Consider the following 22,135-nt stretch of genomic DNA (forward strand, 5'->3'; position numbering starts at 1 on the left):
CCCTCCCTCATGAAGTCAATAAAAATCTCCCTGGTCTTGCTGAGAGGTTGTCGTTATGATATCTTTCAACCGGATGTTCAATTTCCCTTTTGCATGCTGATTTGTCACCCTTGAATTGGCCGACGACAGTGGTGTCATCAGCTAAGTTAAACATGGCATTGGAACTGGGCTTAGCCTCATAATCATAAGTATAAAGCAAGTACATCAGGGGGCTAAGCACACCTTGTGTTCACCTGTGCTGAGGGAGATTACTGAGGAGATGGTGTTGCAATCCAACTGACTGGGGTCTGCAAGTGGGAAATTGAGGATCCAGTTGCATAAGGAGGTGCAACTTCAACCCTTTACCCCTTCCACTTACCTTGTCCAACTTATTTCATCACCCTCCTTTGCATCCGCACATATAAATTCTCCCTCACCTGGTCTCACCTATCACCTGCCAGCTTGTACTTTCCCTCTCCACACCTTCATTTCCAAAAGAGGTAGCAGTAGAGATTGTGGAGGCATTAGTAGTGATCTTTCAAGATTGGATTGGCATGGTTCTGGGGGACTGGAAAATTACGAATGTTACTCTAAGAAACGAGAGAGGCAGCAGAAAGGAAATTCTGCTGGAGTCTAATTGACTAGTTAGCCTAACCTCAGTGGTTGGGAAGATGTTGGAGTCAATTCTTAAGGATGAGGTTATGGAGTACTTGGTGACTCAGGACAATATTGGATAAAGTCAGCATGGTTTCCTTAAAGAAAGATCTTTGAGGAGATTACAAGTAGGATGGATAAAGGAGATGCAGTGAATGTTGTATATATGGATTTTCAGAAGGCCTTTGACAAGGTACCACACGTGAGGCTGCTTACCAAGTTAAGAACCCATGGTATTACAGGAACGTTACTAACATGGTTGGAGCATTGGCTGATTGATAGGAGGCAGCGAGTGAGAATAAAAGAATCCTTTTCTGGTCAGCTGCCAGAAATAGTAGTGTTCTGCAGGAGTTGATGTTGGGACTGCTTCTTATGCTGTATACAAATGATTTAGATGATGGATTAGATGGCTTTGTTGCCAAGTTTGCAGATGATACAAAGATTGATGGAGGGGCAGGTAGTTTTGAGGAAACAGGAAGGCTGCAGAAGGACATAGACAGATTAGAAGAATGGGCAAGAGAGTGGCAAATGAAATACGATGTTGGAAAATGCATGGTCATGCACTTTGATAGAAGGAATAAATGTGCAGACTATTTTCTAAACAGGGAGAAAATCCAAAAATCAGAGATGCAAAGGGACTTGGGAGTCCTTGTGTGGATACCCCAAAGGTTAACTTGCAGGTTTAGTCATTAGTGAGGAAGGCAAATGCAATGTTAGCATTCATTTCAAGAGGTTTAGAGTACAAGAGCAAGGATGTGTTGCTGAGGCTTCATTAGGCACTGGTGAGGCCTTACCTGGAGTACTCTGAACAGTTTTGGGCTCCTTATCTAAGAAAAGATGTGCTGGCATTGGAGAGGGTCAGAAGAAGTTCACAAGGATGATTCCAGGAATGAAAGAGTTATCATATGAGGAACATTTGATAGCTCTGGGTCTGTACTCACTGGGATTTAGACAGATGAGGGGGGATCTCATTGAAACCTTTTGAATGTTGAAAGGCCTAGACAGAATAGATGTGGAAAGGATGTTTCCCATGGAGGGGGAGTCTGGGACAAGAGGGCACAGCCTCAGGATAGAGGGACATCCATTTAAAACAAGAGATGCAAGAAATTTCTTTAGCCAGAGGGTGGTGAATTTGCGGAACTTGTTACCGCGGGCAGCTATGAAGACCAGGTTGTTGGGTGTATTTAAGGCGGAGATAGGTTCTTGATTAGCCACAGTATCATGGTTACGGAGAGAAGGCTGGGGAGTGGGGCTGAGGAAGGGGAAGAAAAAGGATCAGCCATGTTTGAATGGCAGAGCATACTCGATATGCCAAATGCCGTAACTCTCCTTTGTCTTATGGTCTTATTTCCAGTCCTGATGAAGAATCTCAACCTGAAATATCAACAGTTTATTCTCCTCCATAGAAGTTGCCTGACTTGCTAAGTTCCTCCAACATTTTGTGTGTGTTGCTGCCTCTGCAGAATCTCTTGTTTTACATTAGGATCCAAACTGAGCGTGTTTTATTTTAGTCATTTGCTTTCGACTTCATTTGACCTACCAGCACGTTATGCAAATATTTAGGGCTATTTTATGGTATTTAAACATTAGGTTGAAAACATCTTTTTCAATTTCACTTTTGCAATACTGCAATATTGCAATTCATAATGACTTTCTCTTGCTGAATTAACATTATTGCACTGAATGTGAATAGTAACCACTAGAAGTCAGAGTTTCAAACTGAGTATTTGAATGTGATATTAATTATATCAAAGATAGGAATTTTTAGATTTATTATTGGTCTTGACGGGAATTTATTGTTAGTGTGCCCTTTTTTTTTGATATAGAAGAATAAGAATTTTTATAATACATTCATTGTTTCTTCTGAACTTTATAATTGAAATTGCTTATTATATTCCCTTCCTTTCTTTCCCCCACCCTGCAACCCAAACAACAATGGAAATAAATTGAGGGCAATGATCCCACAGCTTTATCTGTAATGACCCAGATCATAACTGGCCAGGTTGGCTTTGTGGATGCTGAATTTTGCACAGCTTGTGGTGAAAAGGGAGCTGATAAAAGGTGCTCAATTTGCAAAATGGTAAGAACTTATAGATTATCTCACAACTTAGTACAAGAGCTCTTTAGGGAGATGGAGATATGTTCATACATAACTATTCTTGTTATGTATAAATTGCTGATTTTTTTCTCTCAACAATTGTTATATTAAATATTTGAACAGCATGCAAGCAGTCTTTCCTAGAGTATATAACTTTCTGGGTGCATACTTTCTCAAGGTGATATACTGCAATCAAAATTGTCAGAAGATGCACTGGTTCACTCACAAAAAAGTCTGTAAAAAATTGAAAGAAACAAGAGAAAAACAAGAAGCCAAGGAAAAACTGAAACAGAATGGTTAGTTTTACTAAATTAAAATTATGCTTTGTGTATTTTTTTAAGAAGTCATCATTTCATTTTCTTAAAATAACTTTGTTGCTGCAGTCATAAAGCTTGCTGCTCTGAAATACATTAGCAGTCAGAATAACTGTTGTTTTAGATTTTCTTTCTACAAACGTATATTGGCAAAGTATCTGTTCAGCATTCTATATTAACTCAACCTTTATGATGTAGGAAAAACATCCCAAAACATAATGTGCTTTATTTCTGATTATTTATTTATCTGTTTGCCTGTTTATTTATTTATTTGGAAACGGTGCAGAATAGGAGATATTGGACTTTTGAGCCACGGCAGCCAGCAACCCCTAATTTAACTCTAGCCTAATCACAGGACAATTTACAATGAGCAGTTAATCTATCGTTACATCTTTGAACTATGGGAGGAAACCGGAGCAGCCAGAGAAACCCCACGCATTCCAAGGAGTACAGACTCCTTACAGATCATATTGGAATTGAACTCTGAACTCCGATGCCCCAAGCTGCAATAGCCTCTATGGAGATCTTTGAGTTCTACTACACTACTCATTGATGGATTCTTTTTCATTTTTATATTTCAAGTTTGCACTTGTTTTCAGCCTAAATATTATTTGCCAGTTTTAATCTTGGAGAACATTTCAGATTTAGTTGGATAAATATATATTTCCTTTTATGGTTCACAGAAACAAAAGCAACCACCTCTGAAACCACTAGAGCTGAGGCTACAGGGTCCTCTAACCCTCCACTTTCAACCTCTGATGATGGCTCGGGTTCGAAGGACCTCAGCACAGGGGCCAAAGCAGAACTTAAAACTTCACAGGAAGAGACCATAACAGAAGGAGAGGCCATTTCTCCTACAAATGTGCACACAGCTGAAGAATAAAGTGGATCTAATTGTTGCACTTGATGTTTTCCAATTTCTGTAGTGTATGAAATATAATCCAATATATATTTATCAACAAGGTTATTGCTCCCACTGCATGGCTGCAGTGAAAGGGAGAATTCTGTTCATTGTGCATTAAGAGAACTAGTTGCTTTGATTGTGTATCCTACCCTGTACCAAAGCAGCCTGCAATCCTGATAGGCAACAATGAGGTCAGCGGGATTTGCTGTCTATTGTATTTAATTCATTAACTACATCTGGATTTGAAGGACCCTTCACTACTGAGATAAATCCAAATGGTTTGATCTAAATTCTGTCCAAGCTAATTAAAGTTAATTTGTTATAACACTTCAGCGTACAACAATTTGTGAAAAGTAGTATGAGTTTATTACTGTGCAGTTCAGAGCAAAATGATCTTAATGATCTGCACTGTAATTGTTTTCCTGTTACTAATATTCAAAGTTCTGCAGTTTGCTCGTCCTAGTGTAAGTGTTAGTTAAGCAATTTAGACCCAGTGTTGATGTTGATTGTTATCATTAGGCATTTTTCCACTGAAGAAAATCCACAAATTTTGGAAACTAATGTTCAAATGCAAGTTACAAATGCGATTTACATTTTTTTATTTGCTTTTTGGCCTTTTCTCTACCCTGCACTGCCCAGCCCTTAGTCAAAATTACTTAAAGTAAAATGTCATTGATGAAATATCTTTACTACCTAACATATTTGGTACAGTCATTCAAAGGTTGTGACAAAAAATTGAATGTCACTGAAATTAAACACATTTTGTAAGTAGTTGCGTATGTGATATGGGATTTCACCGGCAGTTTCAAAACTTTGTATACGTATTGGGTATTTCTTCACCTCATTTTGCTGCAGACTCCAGTTCACCAATGTGCCTGCTCTTGACAAAGTGTATTCTTTGTCACTTCATGGTCATTTAATTGCTTATTGAATTCTAAATTTAAGTGTGTTTACTAATGTTCACTAAGTCCCCAAACAAAAGCAATTTCAGGTGAAATGCAGACATGAATCATCCTCAGACACGAGGAAGTCTGCAGATGCTGGAATTTCAAGTAACACACATAAAAATTGCTGGTGAACGCAGCAGGCCAGGCAGCATCTATAGGAGGAGCTTCAGTGGACATTTCGAGCCGAGATCCTTCATCAGGACTAACTGAAAGAAGAGATAGTAAGAGATTTGAAAGTGGGAGGGGGAGATCAAAAATGATAGGAGAAGACAGGAGGGGGAGGGATGAAGCTAAGAGCTGGAAAGTTGATTGGCAAAAGGGATATGAGAGGATCATGGGACGGGAGGCCTAGGGAAAAAGGGGGAGGGGGGAGCCCAGAGGATGGCAAGGAGGGAGAGAGAGAGAAAATATATATATATATATGATAATAAATAACAGATGGGATATGAAGGGAGGTGGGGTATTAACAGAAGTTAGAGAAGTCAAAACCTGTGCCACACTCAGGTTGGAGGAACACCTTATATTCCGTCTGTGTAGCCTCCAACCTGATGGCATGAACATTGACTTATCTAACTTCCATTAATGCCCCACCTCCCCTTCATACCCCATCTGTTATTTATTTATTATCATATATATATATTTTTCTCCCTCTGTCCCTCTCACTATACTCCTTGCCCATCCTCTGGGCTTCACCCCTCCCCCTTTCTTTTCCCTAGGCCTCCCATCCCATGATCCTCTCATCTCCCTTTTACCAATCAACTTCCCAGCTCTTAGCTTCATCCCTCCTCCTCCCGTCTTCTATCATTTCAGATCTCCCCCTCCCACTTTCAAATCTCTTACTATCTCTTCTTTCAGTTAGTCCTGATGAAGGGGCTCGGCCGAAACGTCAACTGTACCTCCTCTTATAGATGCTGCCTGGCTTGCTGCGTTCATCAGCAATTTTTATGTGTGTTACATGAATCATCCTGATTTTTTTTAAGAGCTTTAGTGCAAAATACGGAGCTTGTTATTTTTAGGCTTTGTTACAACAGCAACAGTATTGAAGTATTTGGCAAGATTGCAGTATGCAATTAATAGTGCTATAGAATAACACTTCAACTGTTGATTCATTAAAAAAAAGGGTTGATTATCTTCCTGCTGAAGATGTTGACATTTCCAAGATCTGCCAGAAGCCACGTAGTAGGGAATCCTTGTCCATTTTGTTTTCATTTTGCCCAAGGAGGATATGACTATTGATCACTAAAAATAAATTGCTTAATATTTTAGTTGGGAACCTTTTCTTTCAGAATCCGTTTGCCCTTATTTCAGTGTTCAATTTTTCAGTTAATTATATGCTCATAGATACTCTAGAAGTAATTTTTTTTAAGAGTCCTAACATTGGTTAGATGATATATTGCAGAAGCTCTCTTTCTCATTTGACCTGCTATGTAAGTTTGGTCTGATTCTGCTGTTTTCAAAATAATAATTCTTGCATCAGCTGCAGTAAAAACTTGGACAGACAGCTAACTATTGTCCTAATAAAGCTATGTTAACTCGTATTTTGCCGCACAGGCCCTACTTACCTGCACTTACTGTGCAATATGTGAAAGTTACTTGAACACATCCAGAAAGCTAATCCTTTTGACTGACAGCATCCTGAAACCAAACTGAGATCCTACGTTGCATCAAGTACCAGTAATTCCAGGACAAAATCCAAAAGTAAATGAAAGAAAGAGAAGATAACTTCATCCTTCAATAACTTGGCGGGTTCCCAATCTTTATTTTCTTATTCATATAAATCTTGATTTTCTTAGTGTACAAAACTTGATGGGTAGCGCATTTTGAAGAAAACTATTGTATCAACAGTTTTCCAAACCATTGTGAGTGAAGAAGTTTTCCTAAAATTGCCAATCCCTCTCAAAATTCTTATGCTTTATTTAAGATGATCTCTCATTGTTAATTCAGAAGAGTATGGAGCTACTCAGTCTCATACCTAAAAACAATTAACACTCATTGTATTACCCCTGGCAAATGTACAAAGCCCTGCACAACAGTAGCAAGACTTGCTTATTTTGCACTTTAACTGGCCTTGCAATAAAAGGCTTTTTGATTTGTTTACCTACATATTTACAGTACCTGAGTTGTACATACAAGGGCACCAAAGTTCCTCAAGCCTACCAACATTTATTAATTTCTCAACATTTAAAGTGTATTGTTTTCCAATTTATAGCAAAAATTGTCACCCACATTAAACCCCAACAATCAATTTCATCACCACTTAACCAAATGCTTCCTTAAAATTTGCTTTTCCATTTAAGTTCCCTACTATTTTACACATAACTGCTTGTTGAAGCATTACATTATTCCTGTGTTCATTACAAAGGAAAGCAAATGGAATTTATCTGTGATTCTGCTTTTGAGAAATGTACCAGTGATGAAATTTATTTTCCACGGTGTGATGTCTCCAAAGATCAGAAACTGACTAAAATTTTCAATTTTAGTTCTTCCTTTGAAAACTGTTGATGTTATTATAGGGTTGACTTGGAGATTTTTTTGTGGCGGGTGGTTAAAGAAAATGAAGGCTGAGAACCTTTCTGATTCTACGTTATGACTGTTGATCCTGGACTTTAATCTTTTGTGGCCTTGTTATGGTTCAAGATTACTCATTAGGATTGGCTGTTTCAAGCATTTGTATGAATTTTGTGTACTTATGCATTATCACTATTTCATGTGCAGCAATAATTGTAGAGTATTTGATATGCTGTGCATCTTTCATATTTTATAATAAAATCTGATATGAATTGCATACTACATTTCTAATCCCCGTCAGTAAAATTGAAATAGGTTTTGCATTGGATGAGATAGCAAAAGAAATTCATTTACTAGATCCACCATATTGGTTAGTATTTGTTTTTAAAAGAACATTGTAATTTATAAATGCATTCATATTATATTTTTCAAGAAGTCAACCAACCCATCGTGCATTTGATTCTTTGAAAGAGCAATTCCTGCTTTATATATTCCTAGCTTTGCAACTCAAAATCAAGTTTATTGTCATGCACAAGCACATATAAGCACAGGTGCAATTAATCGTAGCAGCATTACAGGCATGTAGCAGATGCACAATATAAGAAAAACAAATTAACAGTATCATTTTTCATCATTCTTTCAAGAACTGAATTCAAGACCTGTAACATTATATGAAAGAAAATTTTGCTTCTCATGTCAATCACTTTTGTTGTTTTATTAAATTTTGAGGGTTCAGTATTATTGCCACAGCCAGCATTTATTGTCCATCCCTAATTGCCTTTGGAGTAAATCTCTTTCTAGGCCATACCCGGGAATGTTGAAGAGCTGATCACAGTGCTAGGTCTAGAGTCACATATATAACAGATTAGGTAATCGTGGCAGATTTCATCCCCTGTATGACTTTAAGTAGTTTAGACAAGAGCTTATTGATATTTGTTGTTTTTTTAAAAATCTAAATAAATTTGAATCCATCCGCCATTATGGTGGAATTTGAACTTGAATCTCTGGAATGTTTGTCTGAGTTTCCATATCAGTAGTTCTCTAACTGAAACATTATTTAACTCAGATTCATATGTTTTGACAATTTTATTATTTTTTCCTCACATCTCTGTTTTCAGATTGGGGGACCGCTTTGTCGAGGACCTCCGCTCCGTCTGCCACAACAGACAGGATCTCCCAGTAGCCACCCACTTCAACTCTGCTTCCCGCTCCCATTCAGATATGTCCATACATGGCCTCCTCTACTGCCATGATGAGGCTAAACTCAGGTTGGAGGAGCAACACCTCATATACCGTCTAAGTAGTCTCCAGCCCCTTCGTATGAACATAGAATTCTCCAACTTCCGGTAATTCCCTCCCCCTCTCCCTATGTCACTCTGCCCCCTCCCCCAGATGCCTATCACCTCCCTCATGGTTCCGCCTCCTTCTACTACCCATTGTGTTTTCCCCTATTCTTTTTTCACCTTTCGTGCCTATCACCTCCTTGCCTCCCCTCCCCCACCCCTTTATCTTTCCCCTTACTGGTTTTTTACCTGGAACCTACCAGCCTTCTCCTTCCCACCCTCCCCCCCCCCCCCCACCTTCTTTATAGGGCCTCTGCCCTTTCCATCTACAGTCCTGATGAAGAGCTCTGGCCCGAAATGTTGACCGATCTTTTCCACGGATGCTGCCCGACCTGCTGAGTTCCTCCAGTGTGTTGTGAGTGAAGCTGTGAACACTCTCTCTATCAGTGACATAAAAGACAGCATGGATTTCTGATAGGACAGTTGTATTAACATTTTTGAAGAAGTAGCGAGAATTGCAGAGGTCACTGCATTTGAGTACTTTAGCAAGAAACTGATAAAATGCCATGTGATAGCTTGATCAAGAAAGCCATTGAATGGTAACAGCAAGATTAAAAATTTGTAGACAGGAAGTTGGAGTTAGATACAGTACTGTAAATTACTGTGATATTGCACACTTGAAGCTTACAACAAAAGACTCATCAGCAAACAGAATACTTTTTATCATATAATCAGTATGAAAACCAGAACCAGATAGTGCATAGGAAGGAACAGCAATAATAATCAGATCAACGTGTTTAGGATGTTTGTTGAAGAATAAATAAGAACAGGACAAAGCCAAATCTCAAAATAATGCCATACATTGCCCCTTGAATTTGCAGATTCACTGCAGGAAAAACACACTTGGATCTTATTCATGAAGAGAATAACAGGTTGTGCTTTGTAGTCCCTGATGAAGCCTTCAGCAGTCTGTCAGATGAGATAGTTTATGAGCTGCTCATAATTTACAATCATCCTTGCAATTGTCTCATGAGCCAATTTCAAGACCAGTAAGTTCATTATTTTTCAATTCAAGATTATGTATATTTCTCAGACTGATAACAGTAAAAATATCAAATACATTTTCTGGATTTTTTGTTTAATCTCAAAAAGCATGCTGGCAGCAAATATCCAGCTTTTTGGTAAGATGTCAGTTTTTGTGGTTGTACCTAACATGACCGGTTTTAGGTTAATTTTAGTCCAATTTGTTTGAAAACAAAATGAGGAATATTAGAGTACTAAATTACAAATGTCATTGTTCTTAGTTAAGCATAAGAATATTTTCCTATATTCAAAATAAAAAGTTAACTGAGGAAATGAAATCCAAAGAGAATTCTGAAGTTGTAGAAAAGTCATTGCAGTATCACAGTACAAGAAACAAATATCAGGACACTGAACATAGACGACTCCTCCATAGAGATTGTTAAGAACACCAAATTCCTTGGTGTTCACCCGGCGGAGAATCTCACTTGGTCCCTCAACACTGGCTCCATAGCAAAGAAAGCCCAGCAGCGTCTCTACTTTCCGCGAAGGTTGAGGAAAGTCCATCTCCCACCCCCCATTCTCACCACATTCTACAGAGATTGTATTGAGAGCATCCTGAGCAGCTGCATCACTGGCTGGTTCGGAAATTGTACCACCTCAGATCGCAAGACCCTGCAGCAGATAGTGAGGTCAGCTGAGAAGATCATCGGGGTCTCTCCTCCCGCCATTACAGACATTTACACCACAAGCTGCAACCGCAAAGCAAACAGCATTATGAAGGACCCCACGCACCCCTCATATAAAGTCTTCTCCCTCCTGCCATCTGGCAAAAGGCACCAAGCCATTTGGGCTCTCATGACCAGACTATGTAATAGTTTCTTCCCCCAAGCCATCAGACTCCTCAATACCCAGAGCCTGGTCTGACACCAACCTACTGCCCTCTACTGTGCTTATTGTCTTGTTTATTATTTATTGTAATGCCTGCACTGTTTTGTGCACTTTATGCAGTCCTAGGTAGGTCTGTAGTCTAGTGTCATTTTGTGTTTTACGTAGTTCAGTGTCGTTTTTGTATTGTTCATGTAGCACCATGGTCCTGAAAAACGTCTTGTTTTTACTGTGTACTGTACCAGCGGTTATGGTCGAAATGACAATAAAAAGTAACGACTTGACTATTTGGTTGCAAGTAGGAGAGCTGAGCTGAGAACTACTAAATTTTTTCTGCAGAAACTACCAAACTGCCTATAATCATGATTCAGCTTCAGGTGCCATTGTACTTAAAATGTGCATTATATTATCAACATTGCCCTCCTCCATAAGTGTGTTATGATTCTTTTCAGAAATCTGCTGATATCTGCTTGGTAAGTTGCCTTTTTTTCCTACCTTTCATGTTTCTTTTTTCTCTAATCCAATATGTACCCACCAATCCTACATTTCATTTGTTCTCTGTAGGAGCCGTGTATTCTATGCAGTGAGTTCATTATTGTAACTAGTCACATTAGCGGGGGCGTGGTAAAAGAGAAGGGGATAAGTTACATATTCGTGCTTATTTCATGGCAGTTTGTAGCTTGGGACCGACAGAAGTCATATCTTTCCTGACCGCTGAGGTAACACTCAATAATGCGTAATTGTATGTTTGCTAATTGCAAATGAAGAATTGAAATAAGGAATTCGACTATTTTGAGCAATCATTGGAGCTGTGGGTGTAAAAGCTCCGTCTGGGACCACAGGCTGGCGACAATTGTTTGATTTTGGAATAATTTTGCCGCTACACCCTCATTCCCTATCTACAATTTTCTGCATTGCTTTCTGATTTCAAGTAAACAACCTAAAGTTTGAAATCTGTCCTTGTCATGAAATTTACTTCATCCACATCTTTTTCTCAATGTAACAATCCATATGAAAGCTGACTTCCCTTTCTCCCATGCAGAAATACTGAGACCAGATAAAGTGTTTGTTTGGTTCTGCAGTTAGGAATGAGTAAGCAAACTGTTCAATCTTGAACATATGAGCTAAAGTAACTCTATACATGTAAAAACTTTCCATTGTAACAGCTTTCATTGAAAGGAATTTGATCATGAAATACTCATAAAGCGTATATAAAAGCCTTCTAAAATTAACAGAAGTGCAGAATTTTGACTTGGTAAGCAAATGGTTTTATAGATTTCTGTTTAGCACAAACTAAAAGCTAAGCTTCTGGTTTAAGATGGAGCTGTACTGCCAGTACAACACAAAATATTTGAGAATATTCCATTTGAGTCATGCACCACAGATAAGGCTAAGCTCACTTAGAGGAAGATACATGTTCATTTAGACACTAATGGATTTCAAGTTATATTTTGCTTGTGAGGACACAGCTGTAATCCAGCTATTCCAGTTACTGTATATCTTCTAATAGTTGACCCTAACACTGGGAAACCATGAGGCAACACCAGGGGAGACAGGGAATGATATTCAAATATTGAAACGATAACATGCCTCGCAACATAGTCTGTCAAATCTTTTAATCACATGTACTTCCTTCAAATTTAATATTGTGCCACTTGATAAGATTGAGGTAGCTATAAATACAATGTGACAAAATGGAAATTGTACAGTGTAGTGGTTCTTGAGCTACAAGAATCAGAAACTATTGGTACATAATTATAACCCTAGTAGACTTTTGCTTTGTTGCATCAGCATTCATTTGCCTGACACCAGATTCCCAAAATGAACATTACTACAGAACATGCTAAATTAAGCAGATTGCAAAGTTGACAGAGGGTTCAGGAATATACTCAAAACCTTTCAAAAAACATCCTGAGAGGCGGAGTGTTTGAGATGGAATTAAGAATTGTGTGTAATAGAGCTACAATACAGTACTTTGTCTGCCCAACTTGACGATGATGACCAATTTGCCTGTATTTGGCCCATATCTCTCATAACCTTTTTAATCTCAGTAACTGTCCGAATGCCTTTAAAATGTACCTGTTTCTACCACTTCTTCTGGCAGTTTGTTCCATATACTCATCACTCATGTGCAAGAGTTGCCCCTTAGGACCCTTTTAGATCTTTCTCACTTTAAAACTATGTCCTTGAGCTTTGGACTCCACTGCCTGGGAGGAAAAATTTCACCTTATCTTTGCACCTCGTGATTTTAGAACATACAGCTCAGGAACAGGCCATTTCACCCACAATGTTGCGCTGAACCTGCTAAAAAGCAAATCAAAAATACCTAAACACTAATCCCGCCTACCTGAACAATGTCCATATCACTCCAATTTCCTTAGGTCTACGTGCCTATCCAAACACCTCTTAAAAGCTTCGAATGTATTTGCCTCTACCACCATGCCAGGCAGCATATTCCAAGCATCCACCACTCTGTGTAAAAAAAGATACCCCGCACGTCCCCCTTGAACGTACATTCTCTCACCTTCAATGCATACCCTCCGATATTAGATATTTCAACCCTGGGAAACAGATACTCCCTGTACACTCTCTTTATGTCTCATAATCTTATGAACCTCTGTCAGACCTCTCCTCAGCCAGATGTGGCCTAACCAGAGTAAGGTCACTATACTCTGGGGGAATAAATTCTACCTATCCAGCCTAATAACAACCTCAAAATCTTTTTCTGTACGCTCTGCAGTTTAATGACATCCTTCCTATACAGGATAGCCAGACTTGTATGCAATACTCTAATAATGTTGCCTTACCAATGTCTTTCCAACATCCCATCTCCGATACTTAATGTTCTGACTAATGAAAGCAAGTGTGCAAAACTACCTTCACCACCTTACCTAGCTTCAAGGAACTACAGTTGAAGTCAGAAGTTTACAAACACTCAATCTGATAGAAGATTTGTGGGATGCTTTTCAACTTTATTGGCTAGGAGAGCCATTTTGTTGAAGTGGAAATATTCTAATCCACCTACTGTTTTTTTTTTGGCTTTCCTCCATTATGTCCTGTTTAAGTTTAGAGAAAATAATAAGTCGGACATTTGATACATCCTTTAAGTTTGAGCAAATATGGCGACCTTTTATTCTATATTTTCATTTGATTTGATTTATTACTCTTCCAATTATTTTATTTTTTTCTAAGTTTTAGATTTGATCAGAAAGACTGTCCTTTTTTCTTGGTTGTATCCTCCGAATGGACTGCCCAGTCCCCCTTTTTTTTAGTGTAGCAGGGTTTTTTCCCCTTTCATTTTAAACTTAAAGTTTTTTCCCTCTTTTTATGAATTGATTAGAGAATTAATTATCCTTTTTTATTATTGTATATTTGCTTATTACAATGTATAATTATGATAATATCTACTTCATCTTTTGTTTATATTGTTGCTGATATTTATATTTGAGATAATTGTCCCCTTGTCTGTATATATGTTTTCTCTAAAACAACAAAAAGATTAATAAAGAAAGAAAGAGTCGAGACAGCTGGAGATGGGACTAGGCACAGTGGATGACCAGGACGTCTTCTGTGTCTTATCGTGCTCTACATGTTCCACGACGTTTGCAGAGACTAACTTCTTGACTGTTGGACCTTCCATTGGTCTCGTCCACTCAATCCGCTGGAGTCTGTCTTCACATGCTGGGATAGACACCTCCCTATCTCACTGAGGGTCTGAGACCCGTCAGCTACCCTCAACTGGTTTAGCTGGCTTATTGAAGCAGTTGCCCGGGGTGTGGCCCCTGTCGCATGCAAACAGCTACAAGGAGCCACAGGTGAGAGCTGAGTGCCAGATGGGGACCAAAAGTGGACTAACCACCTTGAAAAGGACACGACATGTTCCCCCACCAGAGGTGCTACCCCTCCCTGACACCCCATACACCGCCAATGACATGGTAGACAAGGTAAAAATAGAAACATAGAAAATAGGTGCAGGAGTAGGCTATTCAGCCCTTCGAGCCTGCACCACCATTCAGTATGATCATGGCTGATCATCCAACTCAGAACCCTGTACCTGCCTTCCCTCCATACCCCCTGATCCCTTTAGCCACAAGGGCCATATCTAACTCCCTCTTAAATATAGCCAATGAGCTGGCCTCAACTGTTTCCTGTGGCAGAGAATTCCACAGATTCACCACTCTCTGTGTGAAGAAGTTTTTCCTCATCTCGGTCCTAAAAGGCTTCCCCTTTATCCTTAAACTGTGACCCCTCGTTCTGGACTTCCCCAACATCAGGAACAATCTTCCTGCATCTAGCCTGTCCAATCCCTTTAGGATTTTATACGTTTCAATAAGATCCCCCCTCAATCTTCTAAATTCCAGCAAGTATAAGCCTAGTCAATCCAGTCTTTCATCATATGAAAGTCCTGCCATCCCAGGAATCAATCTGGTGAACCTTCTTTGTACTCCCTCTATGGCAAGAATGTCTTTCCTCAGATTAGGGGACAAAAACTGCACACAATACTCCAGGTGTAGTCTCACCAAGGCCTTGTACAACTGCAGTAGTACCTCCCTGCTCCTGTACTCGAATCCTCTTGCTATGAATGCCAGCATACCATTCGTCTTTTTCACCACCTGCTGTACCTGCATGCCCACTTTCAATGACTGGTGTATAATGACACCCAGGTCTCGTTGCACCTCCCCTTTTCCTAATCGGCCACCATTCAGATAATAATCTGTTTTCCTGTTTTTGTCACCAAAGTGGATAACCTCACATTTATCCACATTAAATTGCATCTGCCATGAACTTGCCCATTCACCTAACCTATCCAAGTCACCCTGCATTCTCTTAGCATCCTCCTCACAGCTAATACTGCCACCCAGCTTCGTGTCATCTGCAAACTTGGAGATGCTGCATTTAATTCCCTCATGTAAGTCATTAATATATATTGTAAACAACTGGGGTGCCAGCACTGAGCCTTGCGGTACTCCACTAGTCACTGCCTGCCATTCTGAAAAGGTCCCGTTTATTCCCACTCTTTGTTTCCTGTCTGCCAACCAATTCTCTATCCACATCAATACCATACCCCCAATACCATGTGCTTTAAGTTTGCACACTAATCTCCTGTGTGGGACCTTGTCAAAAGCCTTTGAAAATCCAAATATACCACATCCACTGGTTCTCCCCTATCCACTCTACTAGCCACATCCTCAAAAAATTCTACGAGATTCGTCAGACATGATTTTCCTTTTCGCAAATCCATGCTGACTTTGTCCAATGATTTCACCGCTTTCCAAATGTGCTGTTATCACATCTTTGATAATTGACTCTAGCATTTTCCCCACCACCAATGTTAGGCTAACCAGTCTATAATTCCCCGATTTCTCTCTCCCTCCTTTTTTAAAAAGCGGGGTTACATTAGCCACCCTCCAATCCTCAGGAACCAGTCCAGAATCTAAAGAGTTTTGAAAAATTATCACTAATGCATCCACTCTTTCTTGGTCTACTTCCTTAAGCACTCTGGGATGCAGACCATCTGGCCCTGGGGATTTATCTGCCTTTAATCCCTTCAATTTACCTAACACCACTTCCCTACTAACATGTATTTCCCTCAGTTCCTCCATCTCACTAGATCCTCGGTCCCCTATTTCCGAAGATTAATTATGTCCTCCTTAGTGAAGACAGAACCAAAGTAGTTATTCAATTGGTCTGCCATGTCCTTGTTCCCCATGATCAATTCACCTGTTTCTGACTGTAAGGGACCTACATTTGTCTTAACCAATCTTTTTCTTTTCACATATCTATAAAAGCTTTTACAGTCAGTTTTTATGTTCCCTGCCAGCTTTCTCTCGTAATCTTTTATCCCTTTCCTAATTAAGCCCTTTGTCCTCCTCTGCTGGATTCTGAATTTCTCCCAGTCCTCAGGTGAGCCACTTTTTCTGGCTAATTTGTATGTTTCTTCTTTGGAATTGATACTATCCCTAATTTCCCTTGTCAGCCACGGGTGCACTACCTTCCCTTGTTTATTCTTTTGCCAAACTGGGATGAACAATTGTTGTAGTTCATCCATGTGATCTTTAAATGCTTCCCATTGCATATCCACTGTCAACCCTTTAAGTATCATTTGCCAGTCTATCTTATCTAATTCACGTCTCATACCTTCAGTTACCCTCCTTTAAGTTCAGAACCTTTGTTTCTGAATTAACTATGTCACTCTCCATTTTAGTGAAGAATTCCACCATATTATGGTCACTCTTACCCAAGGGGTCTCTCATGACAAGACTGCTAATTAACCCTTCCTCATTGCTCAATACCCAGTCTAGCATGGCCTGCTCTCTAGTTGGTTTCTCGACATGTTGGTTCAGAAAATCATCCCGCATATATTCCAAGAAATCCTCTTCCTCAGCACCCTTATCAATTTGGTTCACCCAATCTGTATGTAGATTGAAGTCACCCATTATAACTGCTGTACCTTTATTGCATGCATTTCTAATTTCCTGTTTAATGCCATCCCCAACCCCACTACTACTGTTAGGTGGCCTGTACAGAACTCCCACCAGCGTTTTCTGCCCCTTAGTGTTATGCAGCTCTACCCATATCGATTCCACATCCTCCTGGCTAATGTCATTCCTTTCTATTGCGTTAATCTCCTCTCTAACCAGCAATGCTACCCCACCAACTTTTCTTTCATGTCTATCCCTCCTGAATATTGAATATCCCTGAATGTTGAGCTCCCGTCCTTGGTCACCCTCTATGATCCCAACTATATCATAATCATTAATAACAATCTGCACTTTTAATTCATCCACCTTGTTACGAATGCTCCTTGCATTGACACGCAAAGCCTTCAGGCTTGCTTTTACAACACTCTTAGCCCTTATACAATTATGTTGAAAAGTGGCCCTTTTTGATTTTTGCCCTGGATTTGCCGGCCTACCACTTCTACTTTTCTCCTTACTACTTTTTGCTTCTACCCTCATTTTACACCCCTCTGCCTCTCTGCACTTGTTCCCATTCCCCTGCCACATTAGTTTAAATCCTCCTGAAGAACAGTAGCAAATGCTCCCCCTAGGACATTGGTTCCAGTCCAGCCCAGGTGCAGACCGTCCTGTTTGTACCGGTCCCACCTCCTCCAGAACTGGTTCCAATGCCCCAGAAATTTGAATCCTTCCCCCTTGCACCATTTTTCAAGCCACGTATTCATCTGATATATCCTCCTATTTCTACTCTGACTAGCACGTGGCACTGGTAATAATCCGGAGATTATTACCTTTGTGGTCCTACTTTCTAGTTTATCTCCTAACTTCCTAAATTCACCTTGTAGGACCTCATCCTGTTTTTTCCCTATATTGTTGGTACCTATGTGCACCACGACCACTGGCTGTTCACCCTCCCACTCCAGAAGGTCCTGCAGCCGCTCAGAGACATCCTTGACCCTTGCACCAGGGAGCCAACATACCCTCCTGGAGTCTCGTTTGTGGCCGCAGAAACGCCTGTCTATTCCCCTTACAATTGAATCCCTATAACTATAGATCTCCCACTCCTTTTCCTTCCCTTCTGTGCTGCAGAGCCACCCATGTGCCATGAACTCGGCTGCTGCTGCCTTCCCCTGATGAGACATCTCCCCCAACAGTATCCAAAACAGTATACCTGTTTCGGAGGGAGATGACCTCAGGGGACTCCTGCATTACCTGCCTACTGCTACGCTGTTTAGTGGCCACCCATTCCCTTTCTGCCTGTGTAGCCTTTACCTGTGGTGTGGCCAACTCACTGAACGTGTTATTCACGACTTTCTCAGCATCGCATTTGCTCCAGTATGAATCCAGTCACAGCTCCAGCCGCTCAATGCAGTCTGCCAGAAGCTGCAGCTGGACACATTTCCTGCACACATAGTCGTCAGGGACGCTGGAGGTATCCCTGATTTCCCACATGCTGCAGGATGAACAAACTACGGGGCTGAGCTCAGCTGTCACAACCTACCCAATACACTACAGCCTCGCCGCCTTCCTTGCTTCAAATAAAATACCACTGCAGACCGTTCTCCTTTTAAAGGAACTTACCCAGCCTTACCTCACTTGGAGTGAAGCTCGTCCTCAGCCTCTTGAGACAAAGCCTTCCTACTCTGTCTCCCTCTACTCCGTCGCCCGCTCCGTCAAACTGCTCTCTTTTAAATACTCCCACTGCCTCACGGACCGACGTACACGCGCTTGCGCAGTCCTGTCCCGATCAACTGCCGACAAAAAAAAAAGGTCCTAAAGAGAGATTTTAGGAAGCTAGGTAGAAAACTGAAAAACAGGGCCTCCAGGATAGTTAATCTCTGGATTGCTGCCTGTGCCACATGCCAATTAGGGTAAAAATAGGATGATTTGGCAGTGTAAACCTCACGGGCAGGTTGGTTAGAGTTGCTCAGGAGGATTTAATTTAATTTGGCAAGGAGATGGGTCCCAGAGTGATGGCGCTGAGGATGAGGTGATTAGTTTACAAACAAAGGTAATGTTTAGCAAGACTCCTTGCAAGGAGAGGCTGATGATAGGGCAAAATTGCAGTCAGACAAAATTGAAAGTGGGGAATACAGGACTAAAGGCATTATATTTGAATGCAGGCAGTATAGATGAACTTGTAGCAGTTACAGATTGGCAAGTATGATGAAGGCATCACTGAAAGAAGATTATAGTTGGGAGCTTAATGTCCAAGGATATACAAACTTTGTACATTGTATTAAAAGGATAGGCAGGAAGGCAGAGGGGGTGGCATTGCTCTGTTGGTAAAATATGAAATCAAATCATTAGAAAGAAGTGACATAGGGTCGTAAGGTGTTGAATCATTATGGATAGAGCTAAAGAATTGTGAGGGTAAAAAGAGCCCATTGGGAGTTCTATACAAACCCAAAAACAGTATTAAGGATATGGTCTACAAATTACAACAAGAGATAGAAAATGCATGTCAAAAGGGCAATGTTAAAATAGTCATGGGGGATTTCAATATGTAGGTAGATTGGGAAAATCTGGTTTGCATTGGATCCCAAGAGAGGGAATTGGTAGAATGCCTGAGATGGCTTTTTAGAGCAGTTTATGGTTGAGCCCACTAGAGGAATGGAAATTCTGGATTGGGTGTTATCACAATATAATAGAATTCACCCTGCAGTTTGAGAAGAAAAATATAAAGTCTGTTGTATAAGTGTTACAATTGAGTAAAAGGAATTGCTCAGTATTGCTAATTATTTTGCATCAGTCTTTACTGTAGAAGACACAACTAGAATGCCAGAAATGTGAGAGTGTCATGGGACAGAAGGGAGTGTCATTGCTAGTACTAAGGAGAAGGTGCTTGGGAAGCTGAAAAGCCTGAAGGTAGATAAGTCACTTGGACCAGATGGACTACACCCCAGGATTCCGAAAGAGATAGCTGAAGAGATGTAGAGGCATTAGTACAGATCGACCTTCACTAATCTGGCACCATTGGGACCTGCGGAGTGCCGGATTAGTGAAAATGCTGAATTACAGAAGGATCACATTAAGCATGATCAGTGCCGGATTATCGAAGGAAGCGGATTACAGGTAGTCGAATTAGTGAAGGTTGACCTATAATGATCTTTCAAGAATCACTAGATTCTGGAATGGTTCCTGAGGACTGGAAAATTGAAAATGTCGCTCCATGCTTTTAAGAAGTGAGGGAAACAGAAGAAAGGAAATTATAGGCCAGTTAGGCTGACATTGGTGGTTGGAAACATATTGGAGTCTATTATTAAGGATGAGGCTTTGGAGAACTTGGAGGTGAATTAGAAAATCATGCTAACTTTGGCCTATTTTATGAAGGAGAAGTCTTGCCTGACTAATCTGTTGGAATCCTTTTAGGAAATAACAGGCAGGATAGACTAAGGACAGTCAGTGAATGTTCTTTACTTGGATTTTCAAAAGGCCTTTGACAAAGTGCCGCACATGAGCTGCTTAACATGATAAGAGCCCATGGTGTTACAGGAAAGGTACTATCATGGATAGAAGATTGGCTGACTGGCAGGAGGCAAAGAGTGGGAATAAAGGGGACCTTTTCTGGGTGGCTGCCAGTGACTAGTGTGCCACAGGGATCAGTGTTGTGACCACTTCTTTTCACATTGTATGTCAATGATTTGGATGAAGAAATTGATGGTGTTGTAACCATGTTTGAAGAGGATACAAAGATAGTTGGAGAGGCAGGTAATGTTGAGGAAGCAGGGTGTCTGCAGGGGGACTTAGACAGATTGGGGGAATGGCAAAGAAGTGGCTTATGGAATATAATGCAGGGAAGTGCATCGTCATAGACTTTGGCAGAAGGAATACATGAGTGGACTATTTTATAAATGGGGAGAAAATTCAAAATCAGAGGTGAAGAGGGACTTGGCAGTCCTTGTGCAGTATTCCCTAAGGGTTTTCCTGCAGATTGAGTTGGTGGCAAAGAAGGCAAAGGCAATGTTAGCATTCATTTGGAGAGGACTAGAGTACAAAAACAAGGATGTAATGCTAAGGCTTTATAAGGCATTAGTCAGACTGCATGGAGTATTATGAGCAGTTTTGGGCCCCTTATCTAAGAAAAGAATCTGCACATATTGGAGACAATCCAGAGGATGTTCACAAGAATGATCCCAGGACTGAAGGGTTAACATATGAGGAGTGTTTAACAGATCTGTGCCTGTACTCACTGGAGTTAGAAGAATCTCATTGCAACTGATCGAATATTGAAAGGTCTGAATAAACAATGTGGAGAGGATCTTTCCTATAATGGGGGAGTCTAGCACCAAAATGCACAGCCTCAGAATTGAGGGACACCCACTTAGGACAGACAGTGAAGAATTTCTTTAGCTGGAGGGTAGTGAGTCTGTGGAATTCAATGCCACAGATGGCTGTGCAGGCCAAGTCATTAGGTATATTTAAGGCGGAGGTTGATAGGTTCATGATTAATCAGGCGTCAAAGGTCTTGGGAAGCAGGCATGAGAATGGGGTTGAGAGGGGTAATAAATCAGCCATGATGGAATGGTGGAGTTGAATCAATGGGCCGAATGGCCTAATTCTGCTCCTATGTCTTATAGCCCTATGTTTTTACATAGATGCTTCCATATACAACACTGAAATTCATTTTCTTGTGGATATTCACACTAAATACAAGAAACACAATGGAATCAATGAAAGACCATACCTAACAGGACAAACAGCCAATGAGCAAAAGGCAACAAATTGTGAAAATACAAAAAAGAAATTAAAAAATAATAATAATAATAAATAAATAAGCAATAAGTATTGAGAACAGGAGATGAAGAGTTTTTAAAAGTGAATCTATCGGTTGTGAGAACAGTTCAGTGACAAGGACAAGTGAAGTTATCTCCTCTGGTCATGAGCCTGATGGTTAAGAGGTAATAACTGTTCCTGTACATGGTGATGTAGGTCCTGAGGCTCCTGTACCTTCTTCCTGATGGCAGTAGCAAGAAGAGAGCATGGCCTGGAAGATGAGGAGGGCTTTCCCTGTGATTGACTGGGCTGTATCCACTACTTTTTGTGGGCGTTTCCATTCAAGGACGTTGGTGTTTCCATACC

General features: G+C 40.4%; 1 protein-coding gene across 1 annotated transcript in view; it reads left to right on the plus strand.

The window, feature by feature from the left end:
• Positions 1-4,276, plus strand: part of ankmy2a (ankyrin repeat and MYND domain containing 2a) — a 42,161-nt gene extending 37,885 nt beyond the window's left edge. Inside the window, exons 8-10 of the mRNA XM_072253380.1 lie at positions 2,585-2,713; positions 2,910-3,027; positions 3,729-4,276. Coding sequence (XP_072109481.1) covers positions 2,585-2,713; positions 2,910-3,027; positions 3,729-3,928 — 447 coding nt within the window. The 3' untranslated portion in view covers positions 3,929-4,276. The remainder of the gene's footprint in view (positions 1-2,584; positions 2,714-2,909; positions 3,028-3,728) is intronic.
• The last annotated feature ends 17,859 nt before the right edge of the window (positions 4,277-22,135 follow it).

Source organism: Mobula birostris, chromosome 3 (genome assembly GCF_030028105.1).
Source record: "Mobula birostris isolate sMobBir1 chromosome 3, sMobBir1.hap1, whole genome shotgun sequence".
Taxonomy (NCBI): Eukaryota; Metazoa; Chordata; class Chondrichthyes; order Myliobatiformes; family Myliobatidae; genus Mobula; species Mobula birostris.